The sequence below is a fragment of the Apus apus genome, chromosome 23, assembly GCF_020740795.1.
Source record: "Apus apus isolate bApuApu2 chromosome 23, bApuApu2.pri.cur, whole genome shotgun sequence".
NCBI classification, from domain to species: Eukaryota; Metazoa; Chordata; class Aves; order Apodiformes; family Apodidae; genus Apus; species Apus apus.
This window is the reverse complement of record NC_067304.1, coordinates 6,385,233-6,409,565: the sequence shown is the minus strand read 5'-3', so window position 1 is coordinate 6,409,565 and position 24,333 is coordinate 6,385,233. Positions and strand designations below refer to the sequence as shown.

General features: G+C 46.4%; 1 protein-coding gene across 1 annotated transcript; it reads right to left on the bottom strand.

Moving 5' to 3' along the window:
• Positions 1-2,975: 2,975 nt before the first annotated feature.
• LRIG2 (leucine rich repeats and immunoglobulin like domains 2) lies at positions 2,976-23,900 on the bottom strand. The gene is made up of 18 exons (XM_051638789.1): positions 23,663-23,900; positions 19,337-19,408; positions 18,775-18,849; positions 18,155-18,289; positions 17,517-17,660; positions 17,239-17,382; positions 16,500-16,643; positions 16,106-16,249; positions 14,091-14,171; positions 13,198-13,269; positions 12,990-13,058; positions 12,513-12,676; positions 11,000-11,320; positions 9,816-10,097; positions 8,750-9,199; positions 8,117-8,266; positions 6,553-6,834; positions 2,976-5,936 (listed from the first exon to the last, which is right to left on the bottom strand). The coding sequence occupies exons 1-18, from the start codon at positions 23,887-23,889 to the stop codon at positions 5,722-5,724; spliced, it is 3,171 nt and encodes a 1,056-aa protein (XP_051494749.1). The 5' UTR covers positions 23,890-23,900; the 3' UTR covers positions 2,976-5,721.
• Between the last annotated feature and the right edge of the window lie 433 nt (positions 23,901-24,333).

Sequence of the window (24,333 nt, the reverse complement as noted above, 5' to 3'; positions counted from 1 at the left end):
CCGTGGGAGCTCAGCTTCGGGACAGGGAGGGCGAGAGAATCCCTCGCGGCACCGACCCCAGTGTCACCACAGCCAGCCCAGCAACGCGCCGGCTCCAGGGCAGGGAGCAGCGCCGGGGGAGCAGCAGCAGCAACACCGGGAGCAGCAGCCCCGGCAGCGGCAGCCCCGGCAGCGGCAGCCCCGGCAGCGGCAGCAGCGCCGGGCCCGGGCGCGGGGCGGGCAGGGGCCGCAGCTCCCGGGCGGAGCGGCCAGACACGGCCCCGAGCACCGGGAGCTGCCCACCCCGGCCGGCTGCGGAGCGGGAGGGACACGAGCCAGAGGCTTTTGCGTCAGTCTGCATGAAAAGGAGCCAGAGGACGTGTGATGGTGTTGAAAGACAAAGAGATGAAAGGTACCCAGAGGAGTCGGGTGCCGTGAGGTTGTGCCAGCTCAGCGACCCGAGGTCTGCAGCCCAGGAGCTCACGGCAAGGACTGAGGCGCAGGGCAGGGGTCCCGCTCTGAGAAACCACTGGCACAGCCCCAGCCCCGACACCTGCTCCTGCAGGTAGTGACAGCACAGGGAGGAAAAACGCCAGGTAGAAAAGCAACGTCCCACTAGAAAGGACACGTCGAGCCTCTCACCGCCAGAAGCAGCGTCCGGGGGCTGCCAGCAGAGCTCACCTCGCCGCCGCAGCCGAGGATCCACCCCGAACGTTTTCAGACCTGGTCACACGGAGCATTGGAGGGCAGGGAGGGCCCGCCGGTGCTGCCCGGACCCTTGCAGCTGCTGCCCGTCCAAAAGCCAGTCAATAAAAACCAGTGAAGGGTTTGATAACGTGTACGCCTGGCAAGACAAACAAACAGGGCTTAATGAAACCTTTATTTTTAAAATACGTTTTTTAATTTAAATGTAAATTGGATGCTGTGTTATCTGTAGGTCACTTGCACTGACACACTGCTTAATTAGCAGGCATGATTCTCAGGAAGCTAGGGCAGCTAATGACTGGCCCTTTCCTGTGCATTTGTTTTAAGTTAATTAAAATTTTTCAGAGAGGGATCTGTCCTGCTCTGCAGAACAGCTCCTCCCTCTGTTCAGCCAGTGCTCCCCCAAGCCAAGCATGCTGCCAGGGACACTCTCAGCAGGCTGTCAGCTATTAATTGAGTAGGGCACATTTATTCCTGCATCCTGCAGTCCCCTTTGGCGAGTCACAAATCACAGCCCGCTGCTCGACTGCTGTGCCTGCCACATCCAGCATCAGGCAAAACAGTATCAGCCACAAATCTGAGCAGGGATGTGGGAGATTTTTCTAAATGCTGGGGTGAATTACATATATAAGTCTTTGGAAGAGACATTAAACCTAATGTGATATTGAACCTTCAAAGTGATGAGCAGAGCAGTTATCCCCTTTGTTACGTGCAAGTTCTATGCAAGAGGATCTCATTTAGAGAAAACCTGCCTCTGCCAGGAGATGAGCTGAAATGAGAGCCATGATCCCTGCCCTCCCAGAGTGCCACTGCTCTGGGGATGGAGCCTTAACCCTTCCCTGACCAGCTCTGCCTGCAGCAGCAGCAGCCTCAGGGCCTGCCCGTAAACACTGTTTAACCCGCGTGTGTCCTGCCCCAAGGCAAATCAATGGCATCTCAACTGGGAGAAAACGAGATAAACTGTAGCCTCACCCACTCCATTTCCCTGCGGTGGGAACCCCGCCCTGGCCGGCCTCCCAGGCGCAGGAAGAAAAGGCCCTTGATTAAGGGCAGGCTCCAAGGTTGCCCCCTTCTGCACTTCATCCCATTCCCATCCTGACCTTCGCCCTCCTCTGCCCACACTGGGTCACCAAAGCCACCACTGGTGTGACCATCAGCTCCTGTGCTGCCTGTGGGGACATGTGGGCACAGGCACTTGTGGCACCGACCAGCACCATCACTCCTGAGCCTGGAAACTCATGGGAAGGGCCAGAAACTCCTCTGGGAGGGAGGAGGAGAGGGGAATCTGCAGGCAGGAGGGGAGGGGGTTTAATTAAGTATTCAGCATTTTAAACCACTGAAGGATTAAAGCAAAGAAGGGGTAGGATCTTCCATGAAAACTCCATCATTAGCGAAGCCCGAGGGCAGATGCAATTGTTTTCTGTTTTTTTTTCTCCTCTCTTTGATGACCCAGTTTTTAATCTCATCAGCACCAGACTTCAGTGTTAATTTTTAAATATGCTTGGGTAACTGAGAACATTAACTATTCATGATCTTATCTTCAATAGCTGTTGGTTCTCTGACACTGTGCCAGGGCTGAGACATACAGAATGAACAAGGGAGAGCTGAACTTACCAAGAAAGACAACAGCTGGTTTTTCCTGAGCATCTTGTTGAAACGATCACAGGACAGGGTGGGGTTTCACAACACTTGAGCTCCTGGATAAATCAAGGTTTGCAGGGCAGGCTCGGATCATTCAGGCTATCCCCCAGCCTTTGGGGTGGCTTGAACATGAGAGAGCGTCCAAAAGCTGGGAGCTAAGGAATGCTGCGAACACTGTATTCAAAGGAATAAAAAACTTAGGCTGGCTTTCAGGAGAGATGGCAGCTGGAGGGAGGGAGGCACACACCTCTGCAGGCACCTGGGGGCACACTCTCACCAACACATTCCTGCTGGGTCTGCTGCCAGAAAGGAAATCCCTGGGGTGCTTCACAGGATCCATGGTCTGCACATCCCCTGGGCTCGAGTCAGCAGCACTGCTGGAGAAGTACCCGGGATTTTGGAAAAGGGTACATTTCCTACTGGAAAACTGAAATAAGAATCACAGAGTCAGAGAATGGGTGAGGCTGGAAGGGACCTCTGGAGGTCACCTTGTCCAGCCCTCTGCTCAAGCAGGGACACCTGGAGCCAGCTGCCCAGGAACATGTCCAGGCAGCAGTTTACTGTATTTATTTTTTCCATATAAAAAGTAAGTATCATAGAAGAAAAACCGAATTATTTAATCCGAAAACTAACAAAGTTACACTGGGCACTCAATGTATATAGCATTTTATTGAAGTTATATTACAATAGACAAACATATATTACACATGCTATACAAAATATACATTCTTATGTGAGAAAAATATAAATAGACACAAGGAAACAGCAACAGGGAACAAGAGCAGCTTTGCTCATGGTGTCTTATGAACCCCCAGTTCCTGTGCTGTGAGTACTTTGGCATTGACTGAAGAAACTGGAAAGCTGTCCAGCAGAAAAGGACCTGGGGGTGCTGAATATAAGCCAGCAGTGTGCCCAGGTGGCCAAGAAGGCCAATGGCATCCTGGCCTGTATTAGAAATAGTATGGCCAGCAGGAGCAGGGAGGTGATCTCTGGACTCAGCATTGGTGAGGCCACAGCTTGAATACTGTGTCTAGTTTTGGGCACCTCAACACAAGAAGGACATCGAGGTGCTGGAGTGTGTTCAGGGAAGGGCAACAAAGGTGGTGAAGGGCCTTGAGAACAAGTCTTAGGAGGAACAGCTGAGGGACCTGGAGCTGTTTAGTCTGAGGAGGGAACCTCATCACCCTCTGCAACTAGCTGAAAGGAGGTGGTAAAGAGGTAGGGGCAAGTAACTGGTGATAGAACAAGAAGAAATGGCCTCAAGCTGCACCAGGGGAGGTTTAGACTAGACATTAGGAAGAACTTTTTCACTGAAAGGATTGTCAGACATTGGAAGGATGAAAGAAAAAGCAACAGCCTTTGCTAAATGGTGGTGGGAGACAGAGCAGCAGTAGGAGTGCTGTGGGAAGTCATGGCCCTGCACATGCCAAGAAGCACTTAGCCACAGCAGCCTGGGTGAGTGTCTGGAGAAGACAGCAAGCAGCCCAGAAGGATGAGACTTTGCTACTGTAGTTTCATGACCTGACCTTTTTCATCTGGATTTAAACTGACAGTACTGAGTTCCTGCAACAGAGATAACTTTGGATTGAAAAGAAGCACCATGTCTTAAAGACTATCTGGAAAGGAAAAGCCTGGAGGAAATAAAACCAGAGAGGAATAAACTTAAGATTCTTCTTTTAGCATGTATGTTAGAAAAACATTTAAGATGCCAGAGCCCCAAAAGAGTTTAACACACCTGTGTTTCTCTCTTACTTTATCCAAAGGTCAAGGACAATTGGCTCCTCTTCCCACTAAAGCTGCTGGCTATCAAAGTAACCACAGTTGCTTTGAGAGCACAGTGAGAACCCTTGATAATATTTACTCTTTTGCATAGATCTGCCTGTGGGAAAATAATAATTATTCCCAGCATTTCCTCTCTCATTTTCTCAAATAATTCAGTCTCAAAAGTTTCAGCTGTGGTTCTGCATGACTGCATCTGATGCTTCAGTCACACACCCATTTTCCCAGAAGAATTTACTTTGCAGGAAGTCTTTATGTTGTTCTTCCTCCTAATTCTGCCAGGCACATTCCACTGTAACTGATACAGTTTGTTTCCTCTGTCTTAAGCAAGTACAAGGTTTTTACACTCAGTTGTTCCCTGCATATTGTTTCATTTCTCACCTGTCAGATACATAAACACTGGCCATGATGAGGTCTAAGGAACTATTAGTGTTCAACAGGGCAACCATTTTGCCTGATATAAGACAGAAAAGGACACAAGTGTTTTAAACTACATATGCCTCTTAGCTGTGAAGAGGAACCAGAAAATCCACAGTATAGTTCACCAAGTATTTTTTTAAAGATAAAAGCTTAGGTAAACTTATGAAAACAAACCACTCAAAACTCTCATCTTACAGCTATTTTACCAGATGACCAGAAGGTAACATTTTATGTACTGTTCTTTTTGTTTGCTATTTACAAGAACTTCTGGGGAGGTGGCCTGGAAACAGGCCAACCCAGCTCAGCACCATGAGCTCTGCAGAAAGGGCAAAGACCTGACCTGGAGATGGAAGGACTCTCAACACTTCAAACAGGCCAAACTAGGAATTCTGCTAACGTAATGAAATGGGTCAACCTGCAGTCAGATCAGCTAGGCTGAATGCACACAGAGCTGTACATAATAACAAAACTCATTAATATCACAGTTTCACCACATACCTATAGTAAATTCACTTCTTTCCAAAACAAAGACAGCTCTATTTATCCTCTCAGAAACAATCTTCCAGTCCCACCAAAACCACCTCACATGGCTTGATATGCAGCTGTCAAGACTAACAGTATGATACATACTTTGGCATAATAAAAAATATATTTACATTACAGCCGACACTTTTATATGCTTAGTGTATACAAAATATTTATAAATGCAAATTTATTTACAAGTAGAGTCCATCATTCATAGGAGAAAGCAAGCCTCAATGTTAGACTGGTAACAGATGCCTGCCAAAAGTCTACAGAACAAAAAGCTGGCCAAGAGTTTTATGCTTACAATTACTGGGAATTCCATGAGGAGGCCCTGAACACTTGTTTTGAAGCAGACAATGCAGTGTGAAATAGCTGTGCATTCTTAAAAGATTTTCAAAGCATGCACCAACACAAAGGCTGCTCCCAACATCAGAAAATCCATATTTGAACACTACCCTTGGGGGTATCACTAATCATTCATGTGTTGTGCTGCACATTCCCATTTTCCAATATGCAGAAATCCAAGAAAAAAGGGCATGTGCCACCTCCTCCTAGGGAGTGCAGCTGAGTTTAGTCAGCCTGTCACTGCAGACACGTGCACACGAGCATCTTTGGCCTTGGGGCTAGTCCTGAGGTAGTAAATACAAGAAGTCAGTCGATACGGAGCTGCTCTCAAGACTTCATTTTAGGGTCTGACATGGTTTCACTGTAGTCATGGGCATTCCGTGCCCGGTGACAGTCACAGCTGTGCTCACGTGCCCCGTGGCAGGGCCGGGGTGACGCGGCGGGTTCCCCCGCGCTGCCCTCGCGCCGCGGCTGGTGCAGGAAGTGAGCGTGGGACAGGCCGAGCTCTTTGCTCACCCCCCATAAAGGAAGATGAAAGGGTTCTGAGGGAGAAAAATGAGAAGATGAACAGGAGTGAGTTCATGATAAACACCCAAATTCAGGCAGATTTCAGCTGTGCAACTCAGTAGTAACAGTCTTTTGGGGGTTATTTTCTCTGTTTCTGAGAGCACACTGCCTGGATGCTCTCCCATTTCAGCATCTGCTACAATAACCAGAAACAACACAGGCAGTCTACCTGGAAGAAAGTCAGCATAAAACCAATCCATTTACCAAAATAAAGAAATAATTATTATTTTGGAGTTCTTTCAAACTCAGGCCAGCTCAAACAGAAGGTCTATTTGAACTTCCCACGTGAAGCTCTAACTCTTGGCTGACAGATGTGCTTGAAGCACACACAAGGGATCAGACTCCACAAACTCTAAGAGACAAGCTGCGGATTAAGAAGTAAAATCTTTTAACATCACCCTCTTCAACTCTTGGGTACTGGATGCTAACTGAGGGCTAGTTCCGAGAACAGGTGGCTAATAAACAGATGAGCTACTCCACAAATTACGGTCACTTGAAGAATTATCTGTGCACCAACAGTGAAGGGCAGCACAAGGAAGGCCAGAGTTACCAGGGAATACAGAGCAACGGAAGGGAAAAGGGGACACTCACCATTCATCTGCTGGGAGGAGACTTTCTTTTCACTAATTTTGTCGTGGTTGGTAAGGAAGACAGACATGTCTCTGTCTGCTAACAGATTATCAAGAGTGCTGGTTTCATGCTGGGTGTGTGCTGCATACATTTCCTTAGGCATCTGCACCATGAGGTTAGGGAGAGTCGGATCCAGGGGATCCTCTTCTGAGATGTAGGCATAGGGACAGTACTCTCGTGTCCTCGAGTAGATGTTTGCGTTGTCGTAACAGTCTGAGCAGATCACCAGGGGTGCTGTGCCACCTGACAAACACCATGGAAAAACAAAACGCTCTCAAAGAGGATAAGGATGCTTAATTTCCTTACACTCTTTCATGTGTAGCTCTTTCATGACCTCTTAGCATGGTCATGTGTTACAGTGGCACAGGTTGAAGGACCTCTATACAGTTAGGGTGGTAACAGAGTACTCAGCTTGACTGCAGAAATCACACGAGAAATGCTCCATGTTCACCACCACCCAGGTTCTCACTAGCACTGCCCTTCTCAAACTGACCAGGGAGAAACCACAGACATGACCAAGAGTAATTTCATGTTCGCTCTCCTGTTTCAAGAGCAAAGAGGTTCCATGAAGGTCCAGCCAGCCTGGGCACCAGGCTGAAACAGCCCCCAAATCAAAGGGGGACACCTGTTGGCTCTTGCACCCTGCAAGCCCCATATCAGATGATAAAGAAGTCATCAAGATGAGTTGCTTCTCAACCCCCTCCTGATACAGACTCTAGTGTAACAGGACTACAGACAGGAGAGGATGGATCAAGGGACAGAGGGGAAAAACTTACACTGAAGGATGATCCCTTTTGTTCCAGCCTATGTAAAGACTGGATGGGTCCTCAGCATTTGGATGGTAAAACCAGCATCTCTATAGCCTCAATGACAAATATCCTGAAAATCATCCAGACAAGGTAGGGAAACAGTGTACACCCTTCAGTTATGACTGCAGCAAGCAGACTGTATGTCTGGCAGAGGCAGTAATTTTATGCCAAGGACAAAAGGAACAGCAAGTCATCTTCCAGGCCAATTTTAGTTCCACCTTTATTACCTGGCCTCTTGAGATACCAAAGGAAAGTAACAGTATAAAAATCTACCTTAACATTTAACCCAGGAATTTTCTAACAGTGTCCCTGCCTTGCTGAGCAGGTCACAAACTCTGAAGCTCAAAGCTTCTGGAGAGAATTGTACTACTCTGGCACCTGAAGGACAGCAATCATGACATCTACTTGCAAAGGCATTCACAGCAGATGTGAGCTCAAATGTTGGTGGACCAAAGATTAAATTATATGCAGGGAATGCAGAAGTCTTGATAGCAGCATATAAACAAAGACCAGAAGAGAAACAGGAGGTGCCTCAAACTCAGAATGAACAATGGAAATTTTTGGATCAACCTGAATTCTTCTCCAGGAAAAGTCACCCCTGACACGAGTGTGCAGGACTGCCCTGTGCTGTGCAGCACCACTGCCAGCTCCCAGGGCTGGGGCCTGCACTGATGCCCTGCTCAGTCACCAGGAACACACAGGAGGGCTTCACTTACCATCCGTGCCTTTATGCACGTAGCTGCTGGCTGGAGGCATCAGCTGCTGGTGGCTTCCTGCCTCTGAGCTGCTGTAGCCTTCCTGAGGCTCTGACAGAGTTCCTTGGGAGGACAGGTAGCTGGGAATGTCTGCAGGCAGGTTCATTTCCTCTGCAAGGTGGAATTAACATTCATGATGTTAAAAGCCAAGTGTGAAGATTTCAATGTAGTACCAACACCACTGCCCACACTAACAAAAACATCACCCAGAATTTCAACTCACGTGTAGTTTTCTTTTTTCTGCCTCTGTGATTAAAAATCCAAAGAGCTAGTTCAAAACTAACAGAGCCAGAAAGGAAACTGACACATGTTATTCCAGGCCTTGAAAAAATTTCTAAGTTGACTCAAATATTTCTTTCCAAACTTTACTGTTCTTCCTCAATGCAGAACACATCTAGTGTATAAGGATTTAAAAGTAACACACTTCTGGTATTAAAAAAAAATAAAATTAAGAAATTCAAGCAAATCCCTGAAGAGATTTTAGAAGGAAATTGTCAGTTCTTCAGTCTTATAATCTGTAGCGAATGCAGAAATTTCAACTCTCTCAACAAGTGTTTTGAATTCAAAACAGGGCTGAAGACTTTTGCACTTTACCTGTGTTGGTGATGCTGTAATCCTCACTCTTCCTCCTCATGTGGTAGATGACAATGACCCACACCAGGGATGTTCCCACCACGCAGCACACCACCACGATGATCACGATGCCGACCGTTGTCCAGCCATCCTCCTCGTGGATGATGCCACTCTGGGAAGAGTCACAGTTTGGGGCGGCCAGGACGTGCAGGTAGATGTGGCCACGCTCAGTGCCCAGTGTGTTGGACATAATGCACGTGTACTTCCCAGCATCCTCTAGCCCAGCATCCACAATGATCAGGAGCTGGTTTGCTGCAGCAAAGAAGTGCCGCTCGGTGACTGCCAAGGGGCCGTCGTCCTTGGTCCAGTTGAGGCGGGGGGCAGGGCTGCCCCCCGCTATGCACTGCAGGACAGCGGTTTCACCGCGGGTCACTGTCCTGTCCTCCAGGGGCCTCACGAAGGAAGGGGTTTCTGTCACAGTGGAGGAAAAAAAAATAAGTCTTGTAAGATGACTTCACTGTGCAACACCAGCGTGTACTCCATGCTATTTAGAAATCTGATCTTCCAATCTGAGCCTGAACTTGAGCACTGGCACAAAGGACAGGGGAAATCCTGCGAGTTCAGCTCTTTGGTGGGTCACTGCAGCAAACACAGGTACAGCAAACATCCCCAAAATCATGCCAGCTACAGTTTGCCTTATGCATTCCAACTCTATATTTGCATGTGACCACAGCGTTAGAAGTCTGAGTCTTCAAAAAATACTGCCCTCTAGAAGGAACTGCCCTTCCATTTTTACTCAGCACAGTTCAGGTACCTGTGGCTACATTTGTTTCAAAGCAACACAAATCACCTGTCTAGTTCAAACTGCTGGATTAAGCTATGTCCCTTGGCTCCTTCCTGCAAGGACCAGACTAACTCCACTGGCCAGTACTGTAGCTTGGCTTCTACAGCCTCACTGTGCACAGATCCTGTAATGTGCTGCTCTTTTTATTTTAACTTCATTCTTCAGGAGATGAGCTTGCTGCTCAGAGACCAGTGACACCACCACTGCAGGAGTGAGGGGATCCAAGTACAGACCAGCACTTACCCAACACAGTCAGCGTGGCGTTGGCTGACAAACCCCCTGCAATGTTTTGTGCCATGCAGCTGTAGATTCCCATGTCTTCTATTTTCACGTTTGCAATAAAGAACACATCATCCTCAGGCATGACATGCATCCTCCTCTCTCTCGCAGCAGGGAAGTCTGTGCCACCATCTTTCTGCCAGGAGATCTGAGGGGTAGGGTGGCCCTCTGCAGCACACTCCAGCCGGGCCATCGCCCCAGTGCGGATAGTGAGATCCATGGGGGTTTTCAGGAAAGAAGGTAGCTCTGGATCCAAGGAGACATAGGTTCAGTATTTTCATACCAGGGAAAGAGAAGCAAAAGCTCAATAGTACACAGAATATCTGAAAACAAACCTGAAAGGTACCTGTAGTCTCCCTAAGAGAGGGGCAGATTCTTCTAAAGAACTGCACAGATTTGATGTGGTAATTTCTAAGAGCCTGCCCTCCAAATTTAAACACAGTATCTAAAATGTTCATTCAGATAATCCAAAGGACAGCATTTCCCATGGGGGAAACACAGGGAAAGAGTTCAGCCTTCTTCATAAGCTTTCTGTCACACTTTTTGTTCCCTGATAATAGGGAAAGTGAACTTCCATCTCATCAGTCCAAGGCTGCAGTATCTGTTCAGGACAAGAAGCAGCAGCATAAGCACCTCTGCTCTCCAATATCATGGGGATCAGAGGTCCCCAGAGACATGAGCACTGTCTTCTTACCTCCCTTCCTCCAGGCAAAGATAAACAGAAACATTATGGCTAAAAACAAAGGATTCATCATTGATTTTTCAGTTTGTTTCCAGCCCAAGTTATTTTTAGCTGAATCTTCTCTGGCTTCACAAACACATGGGAAAGGTGCTTAGTTCTGAAGAGACAGCAGAGGGAGCTTTTAGTTTCAGAGACTTCTATCTCCATTTAACTAGATGAACAACCGATAGTATTAGGATGAAAGCCTGGGAGGTGTCTGCCCCTTTGGAAAAGCAAACTGAAAGCTTTTCAACCACAAAAACCCCCACAGTTCTCCCGATTTTTAGAAAGATGTTTGATGATTCTAAATACCAGTGAGACAGTCTTGCAAGACTATTTTGGGCCTGCTCTAGTGAAGAATAGACATAGCTATTTAAATAGAGTTTCAGGTTTGAAGTGTTTCTCCTTTGTCACCATGACTGCTTACCATTGACAGTCAGCTTGGCTTTGTTGGAATAATTGGAGCCAAAGTGATTGGTGATGATGCACTGGTACTTCCCTTCATCAGTGAAATTCACATTGAAAAGGTGCAGGACAGTGGTATACTCGACCACCTCTCCACTTTGCTGCTGGTATCTGGCAAAGTTCTCCACCTCTGCATCATAGAGCACTTCACTGTCCTTGCGCCAGGCGGGAGACATGGGCGAGTCGCTGCTGCTGACAGCAGTGCAGGTCAGAGTCACATTCATGCCTCGCAGAGCGACCGTGGTCTCAGGGTGCACCCTTATCTGTGGTTTTGGGAAATTATCTGAAAACAAAAGCACTCAGATTAGTTACTTTCCTCTTCAACCGGTAATTAATATTGCAAGAAAACTCACTCAAAATATAATGCAAGCAGAAAAAATGCTTTGGGAACAGATGTCCTGCTTGAGGTGCACATACTCAGCTCCTTTCATTTGGAAATCAAGCCGTGAAAGAGGATTAGAACCACACACAGGCACACAGTAAGCACTGAGAACAACCAGCAGAGAAGCACGGTCCTGAGCAGGGCCCTGCACTTTGTACAGCTGTGTGGAACTTGCTGGTTTTAGATCACACATGAAAGCTGTGCTCTGCTGAAGAGTTAGGCTGCTTTACGAAGGACGGAGATTTCTTTTCAGACAGCTTAAGCATCTTGAAGAGCCTTTAAGTTTTACAAACACAAAGCACAGAAAGCTGGCAGTTCACTATCTCATCCCACTTGACAAGAGTTACTACAGTACCTATCATTTCAGCACAGACTTTCTCATGGGCTTGAGCAGTGTTCAGTGTCAGGCACCATGGGGGAGATGCTAGAGAGGAGAAGTGGGTGCTTGCGCCTACACAACCATTATTGTAGCCTTTACCACCAGAAGAATGGAAGAATTGTGTACACACTAGTAACACTTATCAGATTGCTCACCCAGAAAATGAAACACCAGACCATTCCCAGGCCTGCCAGACTCCACACGGGACTCTGGGCAAAGAGTCTCTCAGTTTTTCATCTCACAGTTCAGTTACAAAAATAAACAGGCTTATGTCTGAAACTGTGGATGCAGAGACCAGAAAAACATTACAGATATGGGGCATCAGAAAACATGCCAGAGTATGAGCTACTCTAGCCTTGCTGGTCCAGAGAAGGACCAATAGGGAAGTGTCCAACAGCCCTTCCAAAGCTAAAGGTGTTCATGAGCAGGGACAATGGAAGCTTAATCAGTTTTTAACAGTAATGTCAATTAAAATCCATACAGTCTCACAGAATTACTCCCTCAGGTTTGCTTCAGTGCTCAAATACAATGAAATGGAGCCAAGAGAAACAGGATTAGATCCCAAACTCCAAAGCAGACCCAGTGATGCACACAGGCCCACACTTGCTCCATGGCCCAGACGAAGTACTTGCAGCAGCACTACAGCCTCACTGAGAAAGGTGTTTGCACTTGTGTTACCATGTTTTTGTATCAGAAGTCAATAAAAATACAAACCACAGACGAAGTCATCAGGGTCCACACTGAGAAGGCTCTGTCCTGCCAGCCACTCAGGGTGAGCACAGCTCAGGTCCACAGCCCCCTGCAGCTGGCTGTCAGCGAGCCACCGCGGCAGCCACTGCAGCTGGCAGTCACAGAGCAAGCTGCTGGTGTTCAAAATTCTGCAGAAAGAAGGCAAAACACAAGTGTTGTTAAAGTTTATGTAGCTCACATTCCTACACGTGATTTCATGTTATTATATTAGACATATATGCTATAAACAATCCAGAAATGTTCTATGTCAGCATTAAAACCTTGCATTTCTTTTTAATTCTGAAAAAAATAACCTTGGAGTTTCAACTTCTTTACAACCTTCCCATCTCCTTTAAAGCAGCTAGAAGGAACATAACACTGCAGGGCCAGTCCTACAGTGGCTGAAAGATACTTTACAAGGTAGGACTTGGAAAGAACCTTAAATAACTGTCATGAACTTACAGCTCCTTCAGGTGAGCCTGAGCAAATGCATTTTCTTGGATGGACATTACTGCATTGTTGCTTAGATCTCTGTAAGTTAAGCAAAGAGAACAACAGTGGGTAAGTATGATTTCATAGGCTGCTTCAGTTAAAATTCTTGGCAATTTGACAGAGAATACAAGACTGAAGTTGACAAATCATTAGAAGTTCTACAAAGTAATGTACTTACAGATGTTCAAGTCCTTCAAGACCAGAGAATGCTTTTTTGGTAATTGACTTAATCTGGTTTCCTTGCAAGATCCTGAAAGACAAAGCCCCCCCAAGCCCAGAAACCAGTCTGAATGTCAATGAGCTCACAAAAAAAGACCCAGAAGAAGCTTCCTATGATGTTTAACAAAGTTTTTCTAATTCTAGCTGAGCTAAGAGATCAAATACTACTCTTTGAGCTTAAAAACTCAACTAATTTCCCCTAGAACAGGTTTATTTTCCATTCTTAGAGATTTGGATTAGGGATGTGTCAGAAGACAATTTAAGTCAGCAGAATGAAACAGTGCTAAGTAGAACTTGGGACTGGAGCAATAACTTCCTAATACGAATCTGCCACAATCACATTAGCTCCTGAGACTGCACCCTCACACCAAGCTATTTGTTGTAACCAATGTCTGCAGCTCCACGGGATGAAGCTTCCTACTAAACACATGGCACTGGGTGAAAAATGCACAGTGTAAGCACTGAAAAGCTTAGTGTTTCATATTTGCTCAAAAGTATTTTCCTTGTGGGTTGCTGCTGTGTTTTTTTTTAATAAGCAATAACTTCTACCTAAACTAAAGAAGCACAATAAGTGACAATCATCACACAGCAGAAATGGGCTATCCAGTATTAAACGCAGCCAAATACTTTGGCTTACTTTCTTCAAAATAGCATTGCAAGGTCTCCTGAACATGGAAACCAAGCCAATATCAAGAGGTTGAAGCACATCAACTGGAACACACTGAATACAGCTGCCAACTAGAGAGGCCTTCTGCCTCGTGTCACTCATCTACAGCTACTCAATAGTTTGCGCTCTCCTTCTACTCTGTGTGCCTGGGAAGTATTGTAATGTCAATGGTTTTCCACACATACAGTTTAGCCAGCCTGCCGAGCCCCACAAATGCTTCATTTGCATCTTCTATGGCCCAGGAGATCTCGTTGTTCCGCAAATCCCTGCAGGAGAAGAGCTTTGTTATAGAGCAGCCTTGTAACACCACCCTGACCACGGCTGGGAGCGCACTGCTGCCCAGGCCTGCTGCAGGGCTCTGGCACAGGGACACCTGCCAGGGCTCCAATCTTTCATAAAACTAAGTTTGTCAGAAGATGAATACTCCATTTCAGAGATGCAGGGGAAAACAGACTAGTTCAAGTGAGTGCCACAGACAGAACCTCAAACAAATTCTGAAGTACAACTTCTTGATGTGGTATTTAAGGAAAGACCCAGCTTGACTCGCACTCCTCATGTGATGGACTATTTACCAGAAGCTGGGAGAGGCTCCTGAAGCAAGTTGGTTCATGTAAGTGAATTAACCAATACACTTGCAGCATTAATCTTCCTGAGTAACAGGCTTATAAAAGCATTAGCATATTAAGAGATTACACACAGGTTACTGGGTAAGGCTGCCAGGTACCAAGGAGCAGATTTTCAGAATGAAGTTGATATTCTGCTCACACATCTTGTTACCAGCTAATGGGATTTTTCTTTGACCTTTGCACAGCACTTTGGCCTCTCACATAGAGGAGCAGCCTAAACAGCAAAAGCAATATAAGAAAATGGTTCAGAGAGGTCTAAATGCTTTTTAAAAAGAAGGCAAAATATATTCAGTTACATTTTTAGACTGAATGGCACAGACTGAGCCAAGAGCTTCAGTCAATGCCACAATTTTCATCTGTTTTGATACAACTTTGCACAGAAGTCCCTGTGTTAATATACTTAATATGCAGTCTTACAGTTTATTTGTTGAAGCTACATTATAGAGTAACTGCAAGAGTTGAACATACAGAGAAGTATTTACATCAGCCTTAGAACTGAAACAACCAGTACACAAGCAACAATGGAACAAATCCCACAGCAACGGCATCTCCTGTTGTTCAAAGTATTTTTACACTCCACTGCTCAGACCACTCAGCAAAATGAGTGAGCAAGGCAAAAGAAAAGCCCCTCATTGTATGAGCTGAGGAGCTGGCTCCTCATGCTTGGCTGGGCAGAAATGCCTGGAGCCTTGTTAATCAGCACTGCCCTCCTCCTGCACATTCCAGCCCCAAAGCAAATGGCCAGCCCCTCAGCTGCTGACGCCCCCAAGGAGCCCAGAAAAACCTACTAATTAATCTGCTCTTGTTCTTTTTCATGCTACTCTAAATCTAAGAAATTAGTTTTAATTATTTCATTAAAAGGTTGCATTAAGGTTAACAGATTATGACTGCTTACATAAATCTTTCTGGTGAGTTTGCTTATTTAAGCATTTATTTAATGAACTGACAGAGGGGTTACAAACTTTCACTCCTTTCTCAACTACCATTGTTTGGGATGGTTACAAGTGTTCAGATCTACTTGGGCCACTTTTTTTTTTTTTTTTCATTAAGAGCCCAGATTGAGTCTTTTCTTGTCAGAAATGTCAAACAACTGCAAGGGAAGGTCCTGGCCAGAGCCGAGCTGTGCCACAGCAAGCAGCAATCCTGCCTGCACTCCTCCCACCAGCACACCAGCAGGGTGGGCTCAGCCCCACCTGCTGCAACCAAAAGGATTTAACACTGGGTTTCCGGGGCTCCAACCCTAACAAAACCCCCTGGAACAGAGAGGGCCAGGCTGACCATTCTGTACACAGCTGGCATTTATACAAGGTAACTATCCACACTTTCTCACATGGGCACTCAGGGTCACCAAGCCTCTGTTTCTTATCACCACTAAAATGAAGTGGTTAGTTTGTTTTAGCTGGGCCAGAATTGTTATCTTGGCAGACAAAAGGATCAGCAGCCCTGCAGGCAGGACAGCACTCAGCAATGCCCAGCTCTGATCACAGCCTGCACAGAGCACTATTCATTGCCTTTATTGCAAACAGCTTTGCCACCTTAAACTGAGATTGTAACTAGAAGTTTTCTGTACTTACAAGGTTCGAAGATTCGTCAGACCTCTAAAAACTCCATCAGCAATGTGACTAATGTGATTGTCACCCAGGTTTAGCTTCTCCAGAAAACCAAGTCCCACAAAGGCAGACTCCCTGAGGCGAGTTAGCTGGTTGTATGACAAGTCTCTAGAAACATTGAACATGCACTTTAAAGGCAAGTAGAGAGGCATTACTGATGAAGAGGCTATTAACTATTGAGTCTTGATTAATTCCTCTAACGGAACACTTAAAAAGTAAGTAAAATACAGAGCATTACCACAGGCCTAACAAGGAAATAGAGAACTTCCTTTGGCTCTTCACTCTTGCTCCATACATGCTATCAAATCTGTTGTTGCAACATCACAAAATCCCCTGTGAAAAGCAGCCCAGGACTTACAGCTCAGAAAGTCTCTGGCAGAACTCCCATGCATCTGGACTGATCCTGTTAATGGCATTTTGGCTAACGTAGAGTTGTTGCAGTGTCCGCAGACCATACAGCCAGCCCTTGTTTACTTCTGTTAAGTTATTATGTTCCAGTTCTCTGAGGAATCAGAAGGAAAAACATTTGCCAAATAGATAATCACTGAAACACATATTTACAAAATTTCACCTTGTGGATCTCAAAATTATTTACTAACATTAAGATTCAGACAATCTGAAACGTACAATTGTATTAATTCCACTGAAACCAAAAGAGTGAATAGAAGCATATGAAGAACTGAGCAACTCAATAACAGCTGCAGTGATCCAGTGGCTGAAGCAAAACTGTCAAGTCTGTTCTCAAACATTATTTATTTTTTTAAAATCTTTTGTTAACACTGCATGGCACACCCCTGCACTCTCTCTGTCAGTCACACAACAAAAACCATCCCACGTTATGGGGAGTGCAAACAAAGACCAGCTAAAAGCAACCTACAGAGTCAAAGTATTCTTGGTCTCCAAGAGGGAAGACGCTGGGGAGAGAGCTGCAATCTTTCCACCTCTGAAGTAACCAGACACAATACCAAAATCGTGTAAACTCTTGCCAAGATGCTCACTGATAGCTCAGCATGGCCTTGGTATAAAGAAAGCCCTAAAAGACACAACCCTCCACAGCTGAAGTCCCTAAAAGGAATTCCACAATTAGGCATACTCACAATTCTTCTATATTACCCAGGCCAAAGAATGCTCCATCCATTAGTCTGCTAATCCCATTGCGCTGCATTTTCAAGGATTTTAAGGATTCCAGTCCTTGGAATGTAAGACTTTCCACTATTTTAATCCGGTTCCTTTTCAGTTCCCTTATGTGAAGACAACATTCAAATATTAAGACATCTTTTGATGAGCACCACTTTGTGAAAGTCAAGAGCACAAGCTGAGATAAACATCACAGCAGTAAACACTTTGTTTTTAAGCTTTCAAGACCACTACTTACAGGAACTGCACATGAGGCAACTTGAAGATCTTTGGTGGAATCACACTAATCCTATTTCTGTTCAGCTTTACCACCATCAGCGAGCTGGATAAGTTATCAAGACAGCCTGCTTCTAGGGTAGTTATTCTGTTGTTACTCAGATTCCTAGGGAAGGGAGAAGCAGCATTTCAGAACATGAAGAACTGTACGAACTCAACTGCACAAGCACTTCAGAGTGACCACTTTTTATTAAAACTCAAGTTCTTTGTGAAGTGGTGTCAGAATCTGAATGTTGGTGTACCAAACTAAATCACTGTTCCCAAAGGAATCAGCACTAGAAGCTGCCCATGCTGCAGTCAGACATGGTCAATTCCATGTCAACAGTGATTTACTCAAAATGGGCAGAAATAATTAAATGTCCCTGCTGGCTGAAGTTCCTGCACTTTGAGAATGGCAGTTATTGTTCTCTACACTATCTGACAAAGCACAATACAAATTGGTATTAGAAGTATTTTATTTCAAGCGATTTGTAGCTACATTGCCAGCTCAAAGCCACCAAAGGCTGCCTACTTTACGGCAGTAACTTGGAGTAGATGAGGTCTCCAACATGACTGTTGCAGAGTCAGTCATCCCAGACATAACTGATCACTCATACTTACAGGTATTTCAGTTGCATCCGTGGAAAAGAAGCAGCTTTAATTTCCGAGATAAGATTAGAACTAAGATCTAGATTTTCCAGTGAAAGGTAAACTTGGAGCTGCTCAGCATTTATTTCTGGGATGGTATTGTGTACCCTGAAAAATACCAACAAAAATGTGATTAACAAAACATGCCAATCTTCAAGTTGTACAGCTGAGGCAGCTATAGGGCTCTGTAGATCAACAGTATTAGCAGATCCCTTAAATAGGAGACATAGCACGCTCTTCAGTGTTAATTCCTAATGCAACACTGAAAATCCAATGCCACCCTGAGATATGAATAGATTCAAATTCTGGGGCCTGTAGTCAGGCTGTTCCTTGTGGGAACTGTCATTCCTAGACTGAATCCCCTCCTCTTCAAAGCTGCCTGCCTTAGTTGACTGCATTTTATTGGTAATTTAGGGTGACTTGATTGTCTGATTTGTATTTCTTTAAAGAGTGCTTCCATATTCCCTAAAGCACTTCAGATGAGCAGTATTTCAAGACAAAAGAAACTCTCTTGTCCTACAGCTCGATAGCAGAACTCTAATACAATTATCTTATTTGTTAAATGAGAAAAAGGCAGATAAGATATCACTTACAGCGAGAGAAGAGTTATGTTAGAAGTTGTTTCTCCAAAATATGGAATTTCACTTAGCTCATTGTAATTCATTTTCCTTAAAAAAAACAAAACAAAATATTAGTGGCACTTGAAAGAGGAGAAAACCCCTTCTGTACAGAGCAGAAATAACTTCTATCACAGAACAATTTAGTCATACTAATAATGCTTAGCACTTGACAGAAAAAATTCCCCAAAAGCTTAAATACTGATAGTTTGAACTATTTAATATGAAATATGCTAAGTTTTACTGTTCTCATGGATGTTATTACTTCTCTTTAACTTAGACTCAGCCATAGTAAAAACAAATACCTAATTTCTTTAAAAATATTGGTCTTATAACATTTTGTGAAAAAGTTTTCTGCTCACAAAGCATCAGTTTTATACATAAAATGTGCTGCCAACATAGGGCATCCATTTTTAATTAACTGACACTGAATATTTTTACAACTCAGACCAGATATCTAAACATGCAATAAAATGTCCTAATTAATTAGAACTAGATACAAAATCTTTAGAGTTCATCCTCATAAAAAACAACTTACACTTCTTGTAGTGTATGAACAGACAAATCAATGCTCCAGTTGGATGACAATAAATGATTGTGACTTAAATCCCTGGAGAACAGAGAGAAAAGTTATTCTAGCTCCTGGAGTTAAAAACTGCACATGTACTCTTCGTGCAACCTAAAGTTCTAAACCACAGTTTTGATACATACAATTCCTCCTTCCCCAAAGGAAGAGGTTTTGGCTTGTTCTAGTGGTCACTCACAACAGAAATCTATACAGTTCTGTTTCTGTTTGAATTGAGTAACTTTTTGTTAAAAAGGTTTCTTGAAAGAAAGATCGTCTCTGATCAGAGCACATTTCCTTTCAATCAAAGCTTCACCTACAGTGCTTCCCTGCTGCAAAAAAGAATAACCTTCCAGAGACAGGACAATAATTCCTCACAAAATGCTTGTTACTGAGCTGATCCCCATTCTCTCAGCCTGCCCAGCTTTTCAAAGAAGCTGACTAGTCAAGACAGGCTTATTTTAAGGGAACAACAAACACACAATTACCAAACAAGCTAGAGGGAAGAGAAACATGAAGATGAGAAGCTTATAGAAGGCTTCAGTGCCAGCTGGTTTTGCTTACAGGAAACAAATGCAGGAGTTGGATCTTTTCAATGGGCAGGAGAGTTGTTAAATCTGTTTTTAATGCCCATGCTGGATGTTGATGCTATTCCCATTGCTTTAACTGTAAAGTAGGATTTTACTTTTGCCTTATACCTGGTTTTGTTCACCCCAGTGCTCAGGGCACTACCAGTACACTTTCGGCCTGCAACACCAGAACCTACCAAGAGAGAGCAAGGCCTTGACAGCCTGTCCTTAACTCAGGCTCAGCAATAATGATACAGTTCTAGCAAGGAGCTGTTGAGGTCTTGGTGTCCTAGCAATTCAGACAGTTGTTAATGTGTGCTTTAAATGCCATCAAGATGTAAACTATGTAGACAGAGTGAGCATCAAAGGATGCTGAGACCTACAGCCAGATCTCACTGGCAGAGCCCCCCTGGGGCCCCACTGTCAGGACCCCTCCTGCCTGTGGGAGCCATTGGACAATGCTGAGTGGAGGGGGCAGCGCTGATCCCACATCCCAGGGGAAGAGTCCTTCCTGGACCTTTCAAACACCAGGTGCCCAGCCACAGCTAAGGAGACTCATCTGGGCAGCAGTGGGTTTAACCAGAGCAGGGAGCACCCAGCCACGCTGCTTCCAATGGACCTGAGCACAAGCCAAGGAGGAGACACTTAACACCACACTCCTCATGGTGCTCAGATACCAAAATGATGGGCAGAGCCATGCCACGGGTGCAGAGCCAGACCAACCTGTGTGTCAGGGCTCTGACAAAGATTTCAGGAGTCAGATTTAATATGCAAAGAAAACAGAAACTTGATTTTATTCTAAGGCTTTCAGGAAGAGTATAACAGAATAGAGTACTCCAGTCAGAAGGGACCTACAATGATCATCTAGTCCAACTCCCTGACCATGTCAGGGCTGACCAAAAGCAAATTATTAAGGGCATTGTCCAAATGCCTCTTAAACACTGACAGGCTTGGGGCCTGGGTGAGGAGGAACTGCCAACATTTGGGTGTCCCAGCAAAAGCCTGCTGTCTCATGACTGAGAAATTTAATTTTGAAGGCCTGGAAAAGTATTTTTCTATTATTATTCAGATGTAGAATATAACAAAGCTTGCATTAACAATGAGTCCCCCTTCAAGAACTCGGGTATAGCTAATAACTTAAAACAGTTCTGACATAATTTATATCTAGATACTGTTGTTGACGCTTTTGTTTTTGAAACAGACTGACTGACCACTAAATAAAAAGTGAAATACATTGTCTGATTTTCTGTGTTTATAGAACATTCAATCACACAGCTAAGATTTCTGCTCTCATGCAGAATCAGATACAATTCCCTTGATCTGAAAAAGCCAAAACTAAATAACCTGTCATTTTATAAGCACTTGCATTTTGACTGGGAGGCCCATGTTATGCAAGATACTGAGCAAACATGCAAAATTTCTATTTTGGAGATTCATCTGGAATTGTATATAAAAACATCTAAACATTCATTTTGAGCTGAAGTAGTATTCATCTCTTGAGTAAATAAAACAGAACACACACCAAATTGATTAGTGTACACTTGGTCTTAGAGAAGGATCTTAATTCAGCCCAAGGGAGCATCCCTGCTCCCTCCCCACAGGCTGGTGCTGGTACAGGTGGGGAGGCAGCAGTGCAGCCAGCCATGTGAGCTCCCCAAAAACCCCGTTGTGAATGGACCTAGCTGGACCAATTAACTGATACCTACTTTTATTCTTCATATCCCTAGTCACCAGGATCTATGAGCACAATTTCAGGCACCAGTACAGGACTGAAAGGCAGTAGACACCAGCATCCTGCTTCCCCTTCCCCCTACAGATGACTGCCCCACCAGCAGGGCTGGCATTCCTTCTTCTAAATCATGTAATGTTGAGATGAAGATATATATAAAAAAAATGTGCTAACTCCGACTTCCCTATCCTTTTCATCACCTGCCAGGTTATCTGCAAAACATATGTAGTTTAGCAGGAAACATCAAGTTACAGTTGCCTGAACACTTCTGTAATGAAAAAGTTCTGAAGGTGCTCTCCTGGCCTTATTAAAAACAAAACACCAAAACAAACCCAAAAACTCCCCAGAGTGGAAGCATCACCTGCAAGGAGTTTGAAAGAATTAGAATAAACAAGAAGTGTTAGTCCTCAAAGTTAGGCGAAATGATCCCACAGAACTGAGAGGGCAAAGCACATCAGGGACTTTTTCGTGTGAGAAAAAAAAATAAGCTTTGATTAATTTTAAACAGCTTGTGTGCGTTATAGCTCATTTAGACTGAGAACTGCTAGAGTTCCCCTAGCAAAGAAAAAATGTCACCCCCCACAGACACACTGTGTGCCAAAATCCTGAAAGCCACAACAGAGAACACACAATTCTTGTTTGCAGCATGTGTCAGGTTGCATAGTGCAGCGCCAGGACCGCTGCTTCCCACTGCCCTTCGTGCCAGGCAGTTCTAAACACACCCTCTGCCAGCATGGAGAGGGATACAACTGTTTGTTGATGCTTGAAAACTTGCTCCCCCAGTACCATGGATATCATCTTACCAGCCACCTGATGAACTCCCAACACACCGACACAAGTGCCTTTCTAAGTGGGAAAGGTTTGACAGAGAAGTTGGTTGTATTTCTGCTGAAATACACATTTTCCCTTAAACATTCCCAACTGCTTACCAGGCAGGGAAGAGAACTACAGAACCAAGAAGGGGAAAGAAGGTGACAGACGAGCATCCTTAGACATGCCCAGTTTTTAATACAGATCAGACTCCCAAGTCCTGCTAGAGGAATTTCTGGAGTTAACTGAACAGTGGTTTGTATGTTTACACTATTTCCTAAACAGACTTTTTTCTTGGTCTGGAATACTGTTATTTCTACCAACCGGGAAACACAATCACTCCAGGAGAGCCTGAGAAGCCCTTTGCACACTAAAGTGTTTTTTTGATACCCCTCATACTTCAGCACCTCTTCCAGTCCTACACCCTGCAGCCAAAGGTGACAAAGACAGTGGTGATGGCTGAGAAAGGATACAGGTGTTCAGCACTCGACCCCTGTGAACACTATTTAGCATGTTGTCTAATTACACTCCTGGGAGCAGAGACCAAGGGTAGCTCTTAGTTGTTTTCTGGGTTTTTGAAAAACAATGGCAGCAAGTGTCAAGGGGAGCCCACAAAGGTTTTCCTGAGGGAGAAGAAGGGAGTCATTGAGCTGCAAAGGCACAAAGGGACGAAGACGAACTCAGCATCAGCCGGAACTGCCCCAGCACACAGATGGTTGGGGGCTGGAAGGAATATCTCCAAGCTCGATCGTAAGGGGCTGTGCCCTACAGCCTAACACGAACGAACGTTAGGTTCATTCCTTCTCTCACACTCCTCTCAAGCGTTACCGTCTCACACCACAGGAAGAGCCCGGAACCAGTCCCAGGGCAGCCCCGGAGCGCGGCCCCTTCCCCGGCGGCTGCTGCTGCGGCGGGGCCGGACCCGCCCCCGCTCCGCGCCCCCGCGGCTTTGCCTCGGCCCTTCCCACCGGCCATGCCCCGGAGCCCGCGGCCGTTCCCGCCGCAGCTTCCCGGGAGAACAGACACACCGGAGCGGCCCCGCGCACAGGCCCCGCCGCCGGGCCTCGCTCCCCGCGCCAGGCCCCGGCCCCGCACAAGCCCCGCCACCGCCCCTTAGGCCGCGGCCTGCGCACAGCCCGCCGCCCGTTAGGCCCCGCGGCCTTGCCGCGCCCCGACACCGCGCTCACTCACAGGCTCGTGGTGCCGGCGGGCAACGGCGGGATCCTCCGCGGCCCCGGCCCGCCGGGCAGTCGGTGCCGGCTGCAGTCCAGCAGGCCGCGGCGGCAGGAGCAGGGCGCGGCGCAGGGCTCGGCGGCGGCCGCCGGCGCCCACAGGGCCGCCGCTGCCAGCAGCAGCACCAGCAGAGACCGGCTCCGCGCCCCGCGGGCGGCCCGCACGCCCGGCCCCGCTCCCCGCATCCCGCGGCCCGGCCCGGCCCGGCCCCGCAGCGCGCAGGCGGCGAGGGGCGGGGCCTCTGGGGGCGGGGCCTCTGGGGCGGGGCCTCGAGGGGCGGGGCCTCTGGGGCGGGGCCTCGAGGGGCGGGGCTCCCGGGAGGGCGGGGTCTCCTGGGGCGGGGCGGAGCTCCCACGCGCCGCGCCCCGCGCCCCGCCTCAGTCACTCGGGGCCCGGGAGCGGGTTCGGCTGCGGCTGCGAACCCATCCCGGCCGCTGCGAACCCATCCCTGCCGCTGCGAGCCCATCCCGCCCGGCCGCTGTGGGGCTGCCGGAGGCTCCGTCCCAAGCAGGCTCAGGAGAAAATATCCCCCGTCCGCTCGGGTCGGGCCCTGCGCTCCGCGGTGCCTGCCAGCCGGGCAGGCTGGTGCGGGCACCGGCAGCGCCGGGGGCCCTGGGCCGGCCCCAACA